This window comes from Ammospiza caudacuta, chromosome 10 (assembly GCF_027887145.1).
Source record: "Ammospiza caudacuta isolate bAmmCau1 chromosome 10, bAmmCau1.pri, whole genome shotgun sequence".
Lineage (NCBI taxonomy): Eukaryota > Metazoa > Chordata > Aves > Passeriformes > Passerellidae > Ammospiza > Ammospiza caudacuta.
The window spans coordinates 6893615-6910151 of NC_080602.1; the positions used below are offsets into that span (position 1 = coordinate 6893615).

The 16537-nt window shown below is 49.6% G+C and overlaps 1 protein-coding gene across 1 annotated transcript; it reads right to left on the minus strand.

Annotated features, from left to right (window-relative positions):
* Positions 1-2267: 2267 nt before the first annotated feature.
* Positions 2268-7579, minus strand: LOC131562181 (serine/threonine-protein kinase PAK 1-like). The gene is made up of 6 exons (XM_058811754.1): positions 7490-7579; positions 6708-6825; positions 5907-6006; positions 5309-5505; positions 3838-3975; positions 2268-2465 (listed from the first exon to the last, which is right to left on the minus strand). Exons 1-6 carry the CDS (start codon positions 7537-7539, stop codon positions 2373-2375), a joined length of 696 nt encoding a protein of 231 aa, XP_058667737.1. The 5' UTR covers positions 7540-7579; the 3' UTR covers positions 2268-2372.
* Between the last annotated feature and the right edge of the window lie 8958 nt (positions 7580-16537).

Genomic DNA, 16537 nt, shown 5'->3' on the forward strand with positions numbered 1-16537 from the left:
CCTGCAGCCAGCCACGGCACATCCAGCCCTCAGCAGCTGCCCAGAGCCAAAAAGCAGCTGGGCAGCTGACTGAAGAATTCATTGTATCTGCCCCAGCAAAGGGGGAACCTTTGGTGCCCAGCTGTGCCATGCCCAGATCCGGGAGCAACCCCCTGCCTATAGACTCACCTGCAAATTGGACCTGGAGCCTGGCTTTGAAGAAGGTGCCAGAATCCAAGTCCATCATCTTCAGCTGGCCAGGCCAAGGAAGAGATTGTCATCTTTGAGGTTGTCCTTGGTGTCTCCAGCACCAGCCCCATTTGGAACAGCTTCTCCAGGGGCTCCTTCTCCTTCCCTGGGGTCAGACCAGGCTGTCAGGGCTCTGCCCAGGGCCCCAGCCATCCATGAACCATACAAACAAAACCAGGGGGATGGTGGCCACCAGTGCTTGTCACACCGGGTCTCCAGCTCAGCTCCAGCCCAAGAGCTGCATGTTCCCTTCTGCTGACCCCTGCTCAGAGCTACAGGCAGGACAAAACCAGCCTGGTTCAATTACTCTTAAGGCAAGGTCTTTCTATGGTCTCAGCTTCTTCACAAATGCTTCCTCTATCCCTGTCACTCCTAGCTTTATGTTCCTAATCTATTTGCTGCGCTTTAACTAAGGCACATGATTTCTGCTAGCTGTATTACTAACTTAGCTTCTTACCTCATTTTAAAATCTTAACTAAAATATGCAATCTTCTACTATCCCAATTCTATTCCCAGCTGGCCCCTCGACTCATCCTCACTTTTCAATTATCCTCCTTACATTTTCAGCTAACCCCTTGATTCACCTCAGGCACATCCCCGACTGCCTCTCTCCCAGCAGCTCAGAGCTGCATTGCACAGCGCTTGCTGTGCACCACAGAGCACAAAGCAGGCCGGCCTGGTGGGCCTGAATATTTCTGCCAAACACGCTGCATCTCACACCTTTGCTCTGGCTCAGTGCAGAACTGCAGGGTTGCAGGCGCTTCCTCCCAGAGCTGCGTGAGGCGCTGGCTCCTGCAGATGGGCCCTGCCAAGCTGTCCCTGCCTCACGCTGGCCTCGCTTCCCTGGCACAAGTGCCGGGCCTGAAGGAGCTGCCCTGTGCTCCAGCCTGCCGAGCAGCCCGGCTCCCTGCCCCGGTGCCCAGAGTGCTGCACACACTGCTGGCCTTTGCCAGGAGTTGCAGGGCAGCCGGCAGAAGAGGAGGAATCCTCAGCCAGCCCAGCGGCCCGCGGCTGCCCTTGGCATTTCTCTGCTCCTGGGCACACTCCAGACGGCCATGGCCTCCAGGCCGGGCTGTGCCCAGCACGGCTGCGCTTCCCCTCGGCAGCAGCCAGCTGCCACCTGGGCTCTGAGAGCGGAGGATTCGCCCGCTCCCAGCAAGAGGCACCCAGGGCCCGGCTGCTGCCTCTTGCAGCTCCAAGGGCCTCCTTCCAGCCTGCCTCTGCCGGGGCTCAGGCTGCTCCGGCCTCTGCCGGGGCTCTGCTGGGGCTCCAGCCCGGGCAAGGCCGGGCCCGCTCTCACCTCACAGGCGCTGACAGCTCTGCGCCACAGGAGACCTTCCCGAGCACCCTCTCTGATCTTTCTGCTTTCTCACTTGAGCAAGGCTCTCCTCCAGCCAAAGAGATTATTGCATTTAGGGATACAAATCCAAGTGGCAGGAACCCCATTGCTCTCCAGTCACAGCTGAAGGCCTGCATCTGCACAGGGTGTTTGGGCTGCCTCATTCTTCCTTTGGTTTTGCCTTCAAATGCCATTGCCCTTTCTGCCTCAACTAGAAATACCACAGCTGCGCCATAACCAGCCAGTGGGTCATATTCCAAAGGCAGTGCGGTCTGGAGAGGATGAATGAAGAAGAGGCCTCCTCACTTATGAAACCATACAAAAAAAGCCATATGTGTGACTTAGTACCAATAAAAAACAATTGGTAATTCAGAAAAAAATGTTGAATTTTCTGAAGGGGTCAGAAGGAGGAGAATCTTCCAAGTGAATTGATGTTTCAGAAACTTTATTAATTACAACTCTAATCTATAATTCTATGCTTCAAATCTCTTTAGCAACCCTACTCTACAATCCTACTCTAAATTGGTAACAGAGATAACATCTTGACATGATTGCTATGTTCTCGTCTCCTAGGGTTAGGGCTAGGCTTAGGCTTAGGCTTAGGTTTAGGCTTAGGTTTAGGCTTAGGCTTAGGCTTAGGCTTAGATTTAGATTTAGATTTAGGTTCAGGTTTGGGTTTAGGTTTAGGCTTTGGCTTAGGCTTAGGATTGGGGTTAGGGAAAGGGTAAGGGAAAGGGTAAGGGATAGAGATAGGGATAGGGTTAGGGTTTGGGTTAGCATTTAAGGTTAGGGTTAGGTTTTAGGTTTAGAGTTTAGGGTTAGGGTTATTCGTCTTCTTCACTGAGTTGATGACTTGTGCCAGGATGAATGGTGGCTTGGCTGAAGTTACAAATGGATGCTGTCCACCGGAAAAAAAAATACAACAAAGAACAGTGAACCATTACTTTCCAAGCTCATTGTTTCAGGGACTCAATCAGGATACATCAAGTTGCTGGAAAGACCCAGAAAGAGGAGCAATGGGACCATCTGCTCCCCAGTCATCCCCAATGTGCAAGACCTTGCCATCACAGGCAAACCTGGCCCAGAATCCCACTCATCTGTTTATTGTGATGTCTTCATCATGCTGGGATTTTTGCCCTGCCAGTGCTCTAGAAATGGCGCTTTCTGTCCCTGGGTTTTCTTCCTTTCAGGAAACTCCAATGACTCACATAGGTCCCTGCCTTTGAAAGACAGGCACTGTGCTGATTCCCACAGGGACAGAAAGCAGTGTCTGCCTTTCCATGCCCTGCCCCTCGTGTGCTGGATGGCACCTTCCTTCCCAGCAGGGCCAGCCCAGTGGCACTGGGCCCTGCAGTTCCCTCTCTGCCACACAACCTGGCAGTAACCCTGGCACAGTTCCCGTCTGCTTGAGCGTGCCAGGCAGCAGATGGGGCTGGGACAAGTCCCTCCCAGCTGTCCCTGTTTGCGTGGCAGAAACCTCTGAGGGTGGGCTGGGGGGCACAAACCAGGGCCCCTCAGAGGCTCACAGTGAGCCCCCCACAGCCCCTCCTGCCCACAGCCAAATCTCTGACCCCTAGGCTGGGACTGGCTTCCTTGGGTTCCTCCACCACCATTTCATGTCTCTGTACCCTGCATTGCTCTGCTTCAATTCTTTTGCCATTAGATAAAACTGAACACTCCACCAAATCACAAAAGAGGGCAACAGACACAGTCAGAGGACAGAGCACCTCTCCTCACAGGAAATGCAGAGGGAGCTGGAGTTATTCAGTTTTGTGAAGGACAGGCCCCAGGGAGACTTTATTGCCACTTTCCAAGACTTCACAGTGGCTTTGAAGAAAGTGGGGAACATCTTTTTTAACAGGGCCAGTTACAATAGGATATGGACAAATATTTTTAAACACTAAGGGCACCTAATCAGAGTAGGTCTAAGGAAGAACTTGTTTACTTGGAGCATGGTGCCACCCTGGCACAGCTTGCCCCAAGAGCTTGTAGGAGCCCCATCCCTGCAACCATTCCGGCTCCGGTGGCAAAGGGCTCTGAGCAACCTGATCTCTTTAAAGATGTCCCTGCTCATTGCAGGACACTTGCACCAGAGGACATTTACAGGGCCCTGCCAGCCCAGCTCAGTCTAGGATTCCTCACCATTTTCATTTGAAGAGCAGCAAGAGTGGAGGTGAGGAGGAAGGGGGCTCATCTGCTGCCTTGGGCTTGAGTGGAGGAGGAGCCCATCCCTCAGAGCCTGTTTCACCTGCAGCCCCTTCACATTTTACCTGCAGGAGCTCCTTGGCAGACCAGCGCTGCTCCTCGTCTGTCTGCAGGCAGCAGCTCAGGAAGTCACGCAGCAAAGCCGAGAGGAGCTTGGGCTGCCGCAGCTGTGGAGTCCCTACTGTGGCTATCAGGTATGTAGCCTGGAGAGAAAGGAGACACCAGGCTCCACCTCCTGCTTTCACATCTCTAAGGCTCTCCCACATCCCTTTGTTTAACCTCTGTTCTTCAGTGGCAGTTTCTGCCCTGGCACAGACCCAGAGATGACTTTCCTTTACCAACCAAAAACCCAAACCCCGACGCAGCCACAGCTTTTCCACCATCCTGCAGATCTTGCCTTGGCAGCTGATTTCAATGCCTGACCTAGTTAGTGGGAACTACATCAGCAAAAGGACATTTGCTTCTCTGAGGATTCATGCCAGCTTGAGAGGGCTTTTGGAAGAGGGACTTTGCTATACTAACTAATTTGAAGGGTTAGTACATGAAAGGCATCTCTGTGGTGCTTGTTGGTCCTTTAAGAGCACGTGCCCTAGAACAAAACTCATCAAGCTTTTTGTGCTGTTCTTGAAAACAATGGGAATTGGAAGAAAAGAAAGAAAATCCATCAGTTAATAGCCAGGTAGGGAAACAAACATTTACAATCTCCTCTTCAACACAGACACATTAAGATGCCTGCACAAATGTATTGGGATGAAAATGCCTGCTTGGGCACACAGGAGCCACTTGCAGCTCTGTCTCTCAGCAGTCTGAAAATTTCAGCTTCCCATTTTTGCAGCAAAAGAAAAATTGTCTAGGTCAGAAGGAGGAGAGGTTCCATCCCTATGGACACCCTCCAGTCATTTGGCTGCTCAAGTCAATGCATTAATGGTAGGCCCATGCCAGAAAGTGCCAGGAAACAAACAGGAGGTTTTGGCAGGCTCTCCACATCACCAGGCTCTGGCTTGGTGACGTGCAGAATGTTGCTTGGGCTAGGAGAGAAACACGGTCACTGAGTGTTTCAGCAGCACTGCACAAGAAGCAGAAGAGACTCTGTGCATTACACCCTCATGCCCATGTTTCCCAGTGAGAAGAAACTGCACACAGGGTTAGGTTCCTCTCTAAAGACCACGGTTTTAGAAACTTTGTTGGGTTTGGGTATCCTTCCTTCATTTCTGGAAAGATAACAACACTTTTAAGATGCTTTTTTCCTGTTATTAAGGCCATCTACACAGACAAAAGAACTGGAACCACTAACCCAAAGGAAAGTGTTGAGTGAGAATGGAGTTTGTTTGGAGTTTGTTTGCATGTGGTAAGGCTTGAGTTCCCCCACTGATGCAACCAAAAGTCCAGCAGATGCTGATGTGTTGCAGGGACATTTGTAGGAGGGGACCTTGGTGGAAGTAGTTCCAGCAGATGGCAATGGGATTTTGTCCAGTGGCACACAGGACATGGGACAGGTGAGAAAGACAGTGGGATCAGTGAGTATTTGCTCCTTACCGTGCCAGAACTTTCGCCCAAGTAAGGAGGTTCTTGTTCTATCATTTCAATTCCCACAATTCCAAAAGACCATATGTCCACTTTGGGGCCATATGGTTGACCTGTCACCACTTCAGGCGCCATCCACCAAGGAGTCCCGGTTACCGAGCACCGTCTGCTCTGCTCAGGGGTGAGCTGAGTAGCGAGGCCAAAATCAGCTGAGGAGAAAACAAAATACTGGTTTTATCTGAATTCTGTGCAGTTAGGAAAGCAAGCAAAAGAATTCCCCACCAGAAGTTTGAAATTGCTCTGTTGAATCTCCTGGCATTGGCGACTTTAAAAATCCCCCCATGTTTTACACTGCCTCTAGCAGTGGCTTTTGTTCTTTGGAAACTTTAGACTTGTAACTCCCTCCCTCTGGAAGGGACACACACAGAGCAAGGCCACTCTTGACTGCTTGTGGCTCCTTCTACCTCTGTGCACGTTGCAACTGTGCCCTCAGCTCGCAGCAGGGGTCCCTGCACTGCCACCAGCACCATTTTTGGGGAGCTGGCAGTCACGCCAAGCAGCCCCACACCCACATCCCTGGAACGCTGCACCTGACCAAGAATATACTGACCCAGTTTGACAGAACCGTCGGTTCTGAGAAGGATGTTGTCACTCTTCACGTCTCGATGGATCACATCGTTTGCATGAAGAAAATCCAGTCCTTGCAGGCACTGAGCGAGAAAACAGAAACAGAAGGGCAAAAATGAGTGATGTGATTTCATCACACAAGAAAGGAAACAAAGAATCTAAAAGATTCCCTCTCCAGGGGAATGGGGAGTACTGGCAGAACAGTAATGGCCACTGAGAGGAAGAGCTTGCTGCTCCAACACTTGCAGAGCAGGACCTTTCTGAGGAAAGGCACGTCAGCTTTTGAAAGAGCAACAGCACCTGCTGTTGTAGGCTGTCCCCTGCCAACCAGCCAGGATGACTCCTGCTGCAGCGCATGTGCTCAGAAGCAAAGAGCATTCTGGCTGCACTCCTATCCTTTTTAGCTGAGCACTGAGAGAAACGAGTCTCTCTCTTCTTTCTTTGCTGTTTGTTTCAAATCCTGCCACCAGCACCTTTGCTTTCACAGGCAAGGAATGCAGTGAAGACAGACTCCAGGCAAACATTTAGAGAGACAAGGTGGAGAACAGCAACTACAAATACAAGAGACAGAGCGAGAATACAACAGCAGGAGATAAGAGTACTGGCACTGAGTACAGGGAGTGCAGGGGCACTGGCAGGCCTTTCACTTGAGATGCTTTTACTTGCCCATAGCATACCAGCAACACAGAAACAAAGCTCGGCACAAGAAACCTCTCCTGTTCTGAGCCCCTGTTTCCCAGACAATCCTGCCCAAGCCCTTGGAAACACAGCTGGGATTGCTGACCTCCCGACTGATGGCTGCCATCTCATCTTCAGACAGGCAGGTCTGGCTGACGATGTCGCTCAGGACACCTCCATCCATGTACTCTATAACCAGCAAGAGTTCCTCGCCCAGAAGGTAGCTGAAAGAAGGAAACAAGCAGGCAGAGATGAACATGCATGGCTACGTTGATTTTTTGCTTCCAGGTTTCTTATTTCCAGATGCCTTTGTGACAAGGACAGAATCAAAGGAATAGACATTCCCTCTTGGCTGTGCATTATTTGCAATCTGAGCAGTCTCAAAGAGAAAGACACATCTGTGAAAAAGGAGATGTCTTAGATGGGCAGCAAATGAAAAGTGCAGTTAGAAACAGCCCAGATAAAAAACATGTCAGGCATGGTGTTTCTGGAAATAAGCACCTAGTCTTCCTGGCATGCAGAGCAATGGCAAAGAGGGGCAACAATCCAAGGGAAATCCACTTTAGGATGGTTCATCTGCACTTAAGAAACTTTAAAAAATCAATCCCAAATAAATGTGGAGGCAATGAACTTTGAGGCTATTGAGTTAGGAAGATACAGCTGATCCAGGTTTTGAATAATTTTGGAGTAATTATCAAACTAGCTGTGCCAGGGAAGACTCATGCAGACAAGATGCACTCTCTTCTCATCCATTGGAGATGAGGAGAGAAATATGAATAAATAAAAATTAACAGCTTTACTTGCTGCCACTGACCAAAGTGGGTTTTGAACCTCTCATGTTTGCTTTATGTAAGCACACATCCATGAGATAAGACCATGACCTCTCACCTGTCTAAATAATTCACAACATTGGGACTCCTATACCTCTTCATGATCATTATTTCATTAAAGGTTAGCTCCTTCCTCCTCACTCCTTGAAGATTTATTTTTTTTATTGCCACCTAAAATGACATTGAAAATCAGTAACTTGAGAGGTTGGTGGCACGAGACCACAAGGCACGTGGAGCGAGTGATTTTGCAATGACACAGCTGAGCTGTGCCAAACTGCCTTGTGATTAGGCACTGCAGTAATCAGGAACTGACATTCCAACAGCCCATTTCTCTGCTCCCTTGGGAGCCAGTTACAGGGCATGTGGGGCCACTGACATTTGGCCTTGACCACTTGGTAACAGCGGTGTCTCAGTTATCACCCAAAAACCTCTGACCGCACTCTCTGCTGCTTTGTTTGGGACTCAGAAGAAGGAATCCATGCCTTAATACTCTGTGGATACATCTTGTGATATGGGCAGGGCTTAGGGCTTTCAGGGACGCCTTGCAGATCTCTCCCTACGTGCAGTTCCCAAGTGCAGCACTGCAGGTGGCTAAGGAACTACCAGTAACTTTCAGATGGATTTGCTGGCAGCCAGAAATGAGAATTCAGGACTCTGAAGCTGCAGCCCCAAAGAGCAGTGAGGTGCTCGCAGGCACCACCTTTGTTTTAGCAATGGGGAGCGAGTGAGCGCGTCCTTCTCTGAAAGGAACCGCTGCCCTCCGTGCCTTCCTTCTGGCAGCTGAGGAGGACAAAGTCCCAAATGTGTTCTGTGGGCTGGCACCAGTCTGTGCTTCTTGTGCCTTTTCAGCACAGCTCTGCCCAAAGCTCCAGCCACAGCTCACACCAGAGGGGAAAGCCCTCGAGTGCAGCAGAGCCTGCAGGGGCTGTTGACATTTACCTCTCCTCCTGTGGCACTGTGGAGTGCTCTGTAAACATCTCCAAAAGTCCTAGAAACAAAACAGAAGCAGAGAAAGGAGAAGCTGTTTAGATCTTGCAGTGAAAGCCAGCCCACACAGGAGATCTCTGCTGGAAGTGTCAAAACCTGCAGGATGCAGGAGGGCTCTGCCAGAAGGCAGATGATGCATTTTCCTCTCAAGTGCATGGGCACTGGGCCTGTTCCTGAAGCACTGGGGTTCAATTTCTAAAGGGAGTTTAGTCTTTCCTCTTGGGTTTCACTGTCTAAACAGTGTGGTTCCTATCCTGACCACAGAGTGTTTCCCTCTTCAAACCAGGGGAAAGAATTGTTCATGGGAACTGTTATCTCACAGCTTTGATAGGGCATAGGTTGCTCTTTCAGGCAAGCAAGTTTCTTCTCTTTTCATTAGTGTGCCAGTATGATTTTGAGACATACACAAAATACTAAAGAAATTAACACAGAGCTGTCCCACACTTGAGAGACAAGGAGACCTTCCAGGTCCTGTTCCTTGATGCAGGCAAGACCTCGGTAGCAAGGCATCTCTGACAATGCCTTCTGAGCCCACTCACAAATTCTGAGCAGCATTGAGAGATGGGACAATCTATCCCCACCGTGTGATCATCTTTGCAGCTGGCCTGACTTCACGCTGGATAGACATTCCACCCCAAAAACACCTGGCCCATGGTTGTACAGGAGTAACTGCTGTTGGACTCACCCGCTGCCAATATAATTCAGATGCGTGTATTTCATCAGGGGATTTTCAGTGGTGTTCACCATTCTCCCTGAGGGAAACAAAATGCAAGATGCTGACTTTAAAGCAGAGATCCCAGCTTCCAGGAGATACAAAAGGCAGCCCCAGCGCCTGGAGCTCTGAGCCCTTTGTGGTCGGCTGGGTAACAACAACCACAACCAGGCAGACAGCCCTGCAGCACAGGTGGCCAGCACAGAGACTGATTTGTACAGTCCTTTGAAGAGTTCTCTTGACAGGAAACAAAGCACAGGGACATACAATCCCAGGAGAGGAGGACATCTTCCCCACCTTCCAGCAGTTTGCCAAAGGAATGCCGTCCCATTTGTAAACCAGAGCAGCTCAAGCTGTAACCGATCCTGACGGGGCTTTCAGCATCAGGACCCTGACCTGTTTGTGAGCAGGCTGAGCTCAAAGCTGCCCCTCTCCCAGCTAAGGAAGGCTCCAGCCTCTGCAGTCCCTCCAGCCCTCAGGGACAGGGCACTGACCACAACAAGGCTGGCAAAGCCCAAGCATGAGCACTGACAGGCACTGATGGGAAGAAGCCAGAGTGAGCCTGAGCCCCGGACAAGCTGTTGCCCCCATTCAGGACACAACAGGATGGGCTTTGAGATCAGCCACACCCAGGCACAGATCAGTGCCCTTTTTGTCCCAACAGGTGATGGCAGACACAGAATGCACTGGGCTCTGGTCTCAGCCCCACCAGGTCTCTTATCTGAGAGCACAGCACTGGCAGCTGTTACGGGCAAGAAGCAGATTCATTGGGTTGTGCTGCAGAATCACAAAGGGCTTGATGTGTTTTCCTAGAGACTGATCTGAGCAGGGCCTGGGCCAATGGGTAGGATTCTAAGAGTCATGGGAAAGAGTGGGAATCAGGTATGGAAAAGTGCCATGGATATGAGGGATATACCATGGCTGGGCTGGAGGCTCTCTCCTGAGAAATGCCCGCAGTACAGTTTTATCTGATCACGCCACTTGGATGTGTCTCCTGGACACATCTTGATAAGCATAAAACTAGAAGATTAAATAAAGTTTGTTATCAAAGTCTCTGTTTTTTCTTTGGGGGCACATGGAAAACACCTTGTGCTCTCTATTTGTCCTGTAACCTGATGTTCTTTCAAAGTAGTTCTTATTGACAAAAAGATAGCATTCTCTTCTTGACAAAAATATAGCATTCTCATGAAAATAAACTGCAGATGTAGTAGTGGTAACAGGAACAGTCATAAAAATGACATCAGTAAAACGTGGGGTAGAAGGGCTCCTTCAGGATGGAGAAAAACACAACAAAAAACCCCCACCAAAAATGAACAACAGAAAAGCAATCCTACCCCACCCCCCAAAAAAAAAATCCCCAACCAAAAAGACAAAAGTCCAAAGTCAGTCTATTTCTGTGAAGTTTTTTTGCTGTGATGACTGGTTGGAAGTCAGGAGTCTAAGGAGAATTTAGGAAGCTAAAAATTCTGTTCAGTTTGGCCACTAGCACACAGGACTTGCCTAGATCATTTGCTAGGTCACAGCCTTCTGCTGATCCAAGAACAATCCCTGCTTCAGCCTTTAGCAGAGAGGGAAGCTCAGGCAAACCCAAGCCAGTGCCAGGTGCCCTCAGAGGCAGCAGGAACACCCAGAGCTCTCTCGCTGCCTCGGAGCACAGCACTGCCTCTGGGGAGTCCTAAATGGCCCTGTGACACCGAGCTCAGGAGGAGCATTTGGTACAGCTCTGCTGACACCTGCACACAACACACTGTCCCTCAGATAAGAAACACCCCAGACGTACCCAGCAGCTCCAGGTACTCCTCCTCAGTCTCCTGTTCCCGGGATGTGCCCGAGCCTGAGTTCCCAGGTTTCACAGAAGGGCTTCCTCCAGGTGATGCTGCTGCAGCAGCAGGTTCAGAGCCCATGATGTGCTGGACCTGGAGCATTTCTGGTGGGCACTGTTCCTGTGCCTCACTCCTAACTTGGGGTTCTTCATTGCCACACATTCCCTGCAAGTCTTCGCAGGCTGCCCGGTGAGATGTCAACACTTGCACCTCAAGTCAAACAGAACAAAGCAGTCAGACACTACAGCTTGTCCCTGTCGGCCAGGAGTCATCGACTGTGAGGAAAGGCAAAGAACAGATTGACAGGGGATACAACAGCTTGTTTCAATCCTCCATCTGGGTCACCAAGTTCCACTGTAAAAACACCTCAAGAAAAAAGGAGAGCAGGAACAGGCCAGCAGGAATCAATTTGGATGACTGCTGGCCAAAAGGCCAAAGGACAAGTTTCACTGTCCAGGGCAGCAGTTGAGATTCAGCACACCAGGAAATGTCCTTCAGAGTGACTGTGATACACACACTACAGCAGCATGGCACTCAGAGGCATGGCCCCACTCCCTGCTGCTCTGCACTGGAAAGGCAAGAAGGGCAGAAACCACCAGATTGGTGACTGCAGTGGCTGCATCCCTCTTTCACTCACTTGGTTTTGCAGAGACTGACGGAAGCGATTAAGTTTCTCTCTGATGATTTTCATTTCTTCCTCCAGCCGCTTATGCCTTCCCTTGATCATACTGTGAGCTGTCTGAAGCTCTGCATCCAGCTGTTCCTTCATGTTCTCTAACAAACAAAAGAGAGGATATTTCATGAGTGGAGTGGCTGCCACTCTTTCACTCACCTGGTTTTGTTGATCGCCCCTCTGCTGATGGAGATTCTCCTCTTGAATTCTTCCCATGTCTTCCTTGTTCTTTCTCTTCACTGCCATGATGTCACCCTGAGCTTCGGGCAGCTCTGCTTGTGGCTCTTCCTTGATGTTCTGTACACACAAAAGCAGAGCAAGGGACTGAGAGCTGCCATCAGGCTCAGCTTTTTTCCTCTTGCAGCCTCAAAATCACATTTATTCAGCCCCTTCTTTCTGCTTCCCTCCCCACATCCGCCTCCCCTGCAAACCTCCTGTCCCAGGGCTGATCTCTGCAGATTGCAAGGCTCTGTGCCTCCATTGCCTGTGGGACTCCTGGCCTCCTCAGTCCCAAGAGCTCTGGTTTATGCCCCTCTCTCTGCCCTTCCCTCTGTGCCCTGGCCAGTCAGGCTTACCTGGCCATTCTCCTGTGGCTCTTCCACCTGCTGCCTGAGCTGCTCTTCCTGCCCTCGGGCAGGGAACAGCTCTCCCTGAGTCTGGCATGGCAGCTCAGATGAGGCAGTGTGCTCCTGCTCTTTCTCTAGAAGCACCTGCACAGAAAGCAAGAGAAGATGGGTTTCAACTTCCCATACGCCCTTTGTGGGCCAAGACTCACAGACTGCTGGGCTCACACGTTCCCAAAGCACTGTGCTGCTGCTCTCCTGGGTCGTTCTCTGCCCGAGGGGAGGCACAGATTCCAAAGTGACCCTGGCCCTACAATCAGGGGCCATCTGGGACTGAAGCTCCAGCAGCCTCTCAGGCAGCTGACAGGGAAGGGGTGGCATTTCTCAAGGGTCTGGTGAGGGCCTCCCTCTGCTTCTGCCGTGTCCTGTTTGTCTTTCAGTAGTGACTGACTCCCCGCCCTGTCCCACAGCTCCATCCTGGCTCTGCAGGGCTTCCTGGGTGAGCTCACTCCTTGTGAGAGACACTTCTGGAGTTCACCTTCTCTTCAGGCCCGCACCAGCATTCCTCCTTCCTGACATCCACACTCTTGTTAGAAAACCGGGTCATTCAGGAGATAAGGATGCATGCAAAGATCTCTGATGGAAGTCAGAGAACCTCTATGGCCACCTCAGTATATGGAGGAGGACCAAGGTGTTTCTTCTCCCTCTTTTGTCCACGGAGAATTCTGACCAGCAGTAACAGAGTTTCTCATAAGGCCCCATTAACGAATGCACTTACACAGCCCTGGGGATGCCAGTGAAGGAAACCATGTGTCATGTATGGCATGGCATGTATGACCAGAGTCACCAGACCCCAGCTACAGCATGGGATAGTTCCACTCCCTTAAGACATGCAAAAATTTAAAGGACAAATGAAGGCTTCAGGTCAGAAAAGGCTGGAGTAGGAAAACATGACGGGAAAAAGCAACAATCTCTGGAGGGGGAAACATCTCTGCCTGCTCAGGATCAGTCAATGGAACTTGTCTCTACTTCTCTCCTGAAGGGATGCCTTTAGGTGAGCTTTGCATCTTCCACTGCTTTGGAGCAGAGCCAGGAAGATTAAAATAGATAGATAGACAGATCTCACTTTTATCATCTCTCTTTACTGTGCTCTAGTATTTACATTCTTTGAATGGAGAGAGATATAATTCTCTCTCCTAGGTTTTTTTTAAGGGAAGGTAGTGAGAAACTCATAGAAGGAGAGAAAACAATTATTATCTCTCCTTGCTGTTCTTGTTTTTTAGTACATGAAGAATGTGTTATAGTGATTGTTTACTGAAAGTGATTTGTTAATTGGATTTTAGTGATAGTTGTTTAGACTGATTAGATAATTAGATAAAAGGCTGTGTGGAGACAGTCACGAGTTTTTCTTTCGTATGTTTTTAGTATAATATCTCTTTAGTATAGTTTTAATATAATACCAGTGTAATATAACATAGCTTAATAAAGCATTTGTTTAAACTTCTAAATCATAGAGTGAAAGCACATTTTTCGCCACGTGGGGGTCACCCTGAATCAATCCTGTCCTTTCTGTCGCTACACACATCAGCACTCGGCAGCAGTGCCCCAACCAGCAGCCATCCTGAACTTGCTCTCCTGTTGCTTCAGTAACCCACACTCTTGGGGAATCTGGAGCATGTAGGTCCTTATGGAATGCAGTCAGACCCAGAGCATTGCACTGGGAACGGCTCTCTTTGTGCGTCTGTGCTCGGGCAAGTTCTTCGCTTGGACTCGCCCACACTGATGGTGCTGAAGTGGCTGGAATCAGAAATGCAGCCCAGCCCCTCCCAGCTCCTCTAATCTCTGAGCACCAGCTGGAATGCAAGGGCATTGATTTCCTACTCAGTTCCCAAACACAACACACATTGATTCCCTGGGCAGCCAAAAGACACGGGATCCGTTAACCTGAAAGTTTCTGCCATGGCTGGAAAAGGCCAGGAGAGATTCAGGAAAAGCTCCCCGGAGAAGGAGAAATTGCACAAGGCTTCTCCTTCTAGCAAACAAACAAATAAACAAACAAAATGTGAAAGTGTTACCCACACCAGTGTCTAAAGCACTTGGATGCAGTGAAGGGATGTTTGGCAGGGAGACAGCCCTCGTGCTGAGCATTGGCTCTATGGATCCAAGGCAGGGATCTATGGAAGTCTGCCTGAAGGTCCCTCATGAGCCCCCATTGTCCAGGCTAAAGCTCCCTCAGCCCCTCCTCCCTGGCCTTGTGCTGCACCCCCTGCCCAGCTCCGCTGTCCCTCTGTGCCCACGCTGCAGCCCCTCCATGACTTTCTGCTTCCCAGGGCCCACAGCTGCACACAGCACTCCAGCTGTGGCCGCAGCGCTGCCCAGCACAGGGCCACGCTCCCTGCCCTGCTCCTGCTGCCCCACTGCTGCTGGCACAGCCACCGTGCCCTTGGCCTTCTTGGCCCCCTGGCCCCACGCTGCCTCATCTCCAGCTGCTCACGGCCGCCAGCCCTGCGTCCTTTGGGCCACGCAGCTCCCCAGCCACAAAGGTGCCCATTGCACTTCAGATACTGCAGGCACCATTGCAAGATGGCCTTCCTGTTCTACCACCTCATGTTCCAAGTAGATATCATAAAGTTTGATAGGAATAGGATTCTAAGTCCCTCTGTTTAAATTAAAATGATCTAATTCAACTGTACAGGAAATTGCTCTTAATTAAATTTTCCCTATCTGCTGTCTGCAAGCATCGTTCTCTTTTCAAAACTAGGTTTTTAGTTCTTCAAACTCTGAGAAGGAAATTTAAAAATATCTATCGCTGCCTTTGTTACTTTTGTTTCAGGCATGAATATGGTTTTTCTTTCGGCCTTCCTAGCTGGCCCTCTTCAGTCTACTGCTACTGGCCAAGCTCACATCTTCCTCTACAATTCTTAAACACCAGGAACATGAAATGTTCCTTTCTCACTCACCTCAGGATCTTCAGTGCTGCTGAATATGCGCTTCAGGTGACCTGTAGTGGGAAGGGAAAATGAACCAGATGCTGTCAGAAAACTGCCTGGGCTGCTGAATCCCACAGAACAAGTCAACCCAAACAGAGAAGATTTCCCATTTCACAACATCCCTCCAGGAGACACATCTCATTCACACAGCCAGCAAGAGATCAGGACAATATTCTTGGTTGTGCCTACACTGCAGGCAGTTTAGCCAGGAAATGAATACAAATATGATCAAGCAAATGCAAAGTGTTTCTAACATTCAATGCTCCTGTTCTACCAAACACATAAGACAGCTTCTGAAATCTTCTCCTTCATGTCTTTTTTTTTTTCACTCAGTGTCATGCACTAATTCTGATTAACTTGCAGGAAATAGTTGCCCAGAAAAGCTTCCCCAAAATCCCCCAGAGGTGCCGCAGTTCTATTGTGGTTAAAGCACAGCAGCACTTCCTTTCAAAGGGAACAACTATTTTAGCACTCAGTAAAAGGTCAAGTTAGTCAAATTCTTTCATGACAAAATTTAAAAAGAAAGAAGCTTTCTCTGAATTCTGGCAACAACTTTCGAAAGCCTTAAAGAAGATCTGCCAGTCTACATTTTCAAAGGTGTCTTGCTTCTCCCAGCAACCTGAGGAAATGACAGACTCTGCTGCCACAGACTCTCACGTGCAGGGAACGGAAGCCCTGCAGGTTCCCCTGCAAATGCTGCCCCTGTGGCTACAGACACCCCCTTTTAGCTGGACCTCTTGACAGGAGCTTTACCAAAGCAGAGGCATCCTAATGCTCTTTCTGTTTCAAAATCAGAAACTCAGCCCCCAACAAAGAGCAGGAAGACATGCAAAAGCCAGGTTAGGATACACCCTAACATAAGCAGAAGGGAAGCCTCTACTTACGTGCAAAATTCGTGAAATAATAAATGGAATAAGTAATGCCATATGCAGCAAAAGCTGCAGTGGCCAGATGGTTAATTATTGGCATTTCTGCAATTTTTCTAAACGCTAAAAAAACAAGCCTCTTGTCAGTGGGCAGCTGCCTACTGACAGATGCTTGGACCAGGAAAGTTCTCCTGATCTGAGCAAGGCCTAGGGCTGCTCTGACACTCAGGCCTTCCGTGCACCAATGCAACCTTCTGATGCCACTATGACGATGGGGCAACCATTCCCTGACATCACAAAGGGACAGCTCTGTGTTGGTCTGTGAGTTTATGCAAAGCAATAATCAACCTTCCCTACAGAAAACACAAAAGAGCCTGGGAAATTCTCATCTGTCACAAAGCAGCAAAAATTCCCCTCATGGGCCAAACCCTGTTGTTCAGAGGATCCAAGAGGAACTCCAGGATTGCCCCAAGCACCTACAGCCTGTACCCC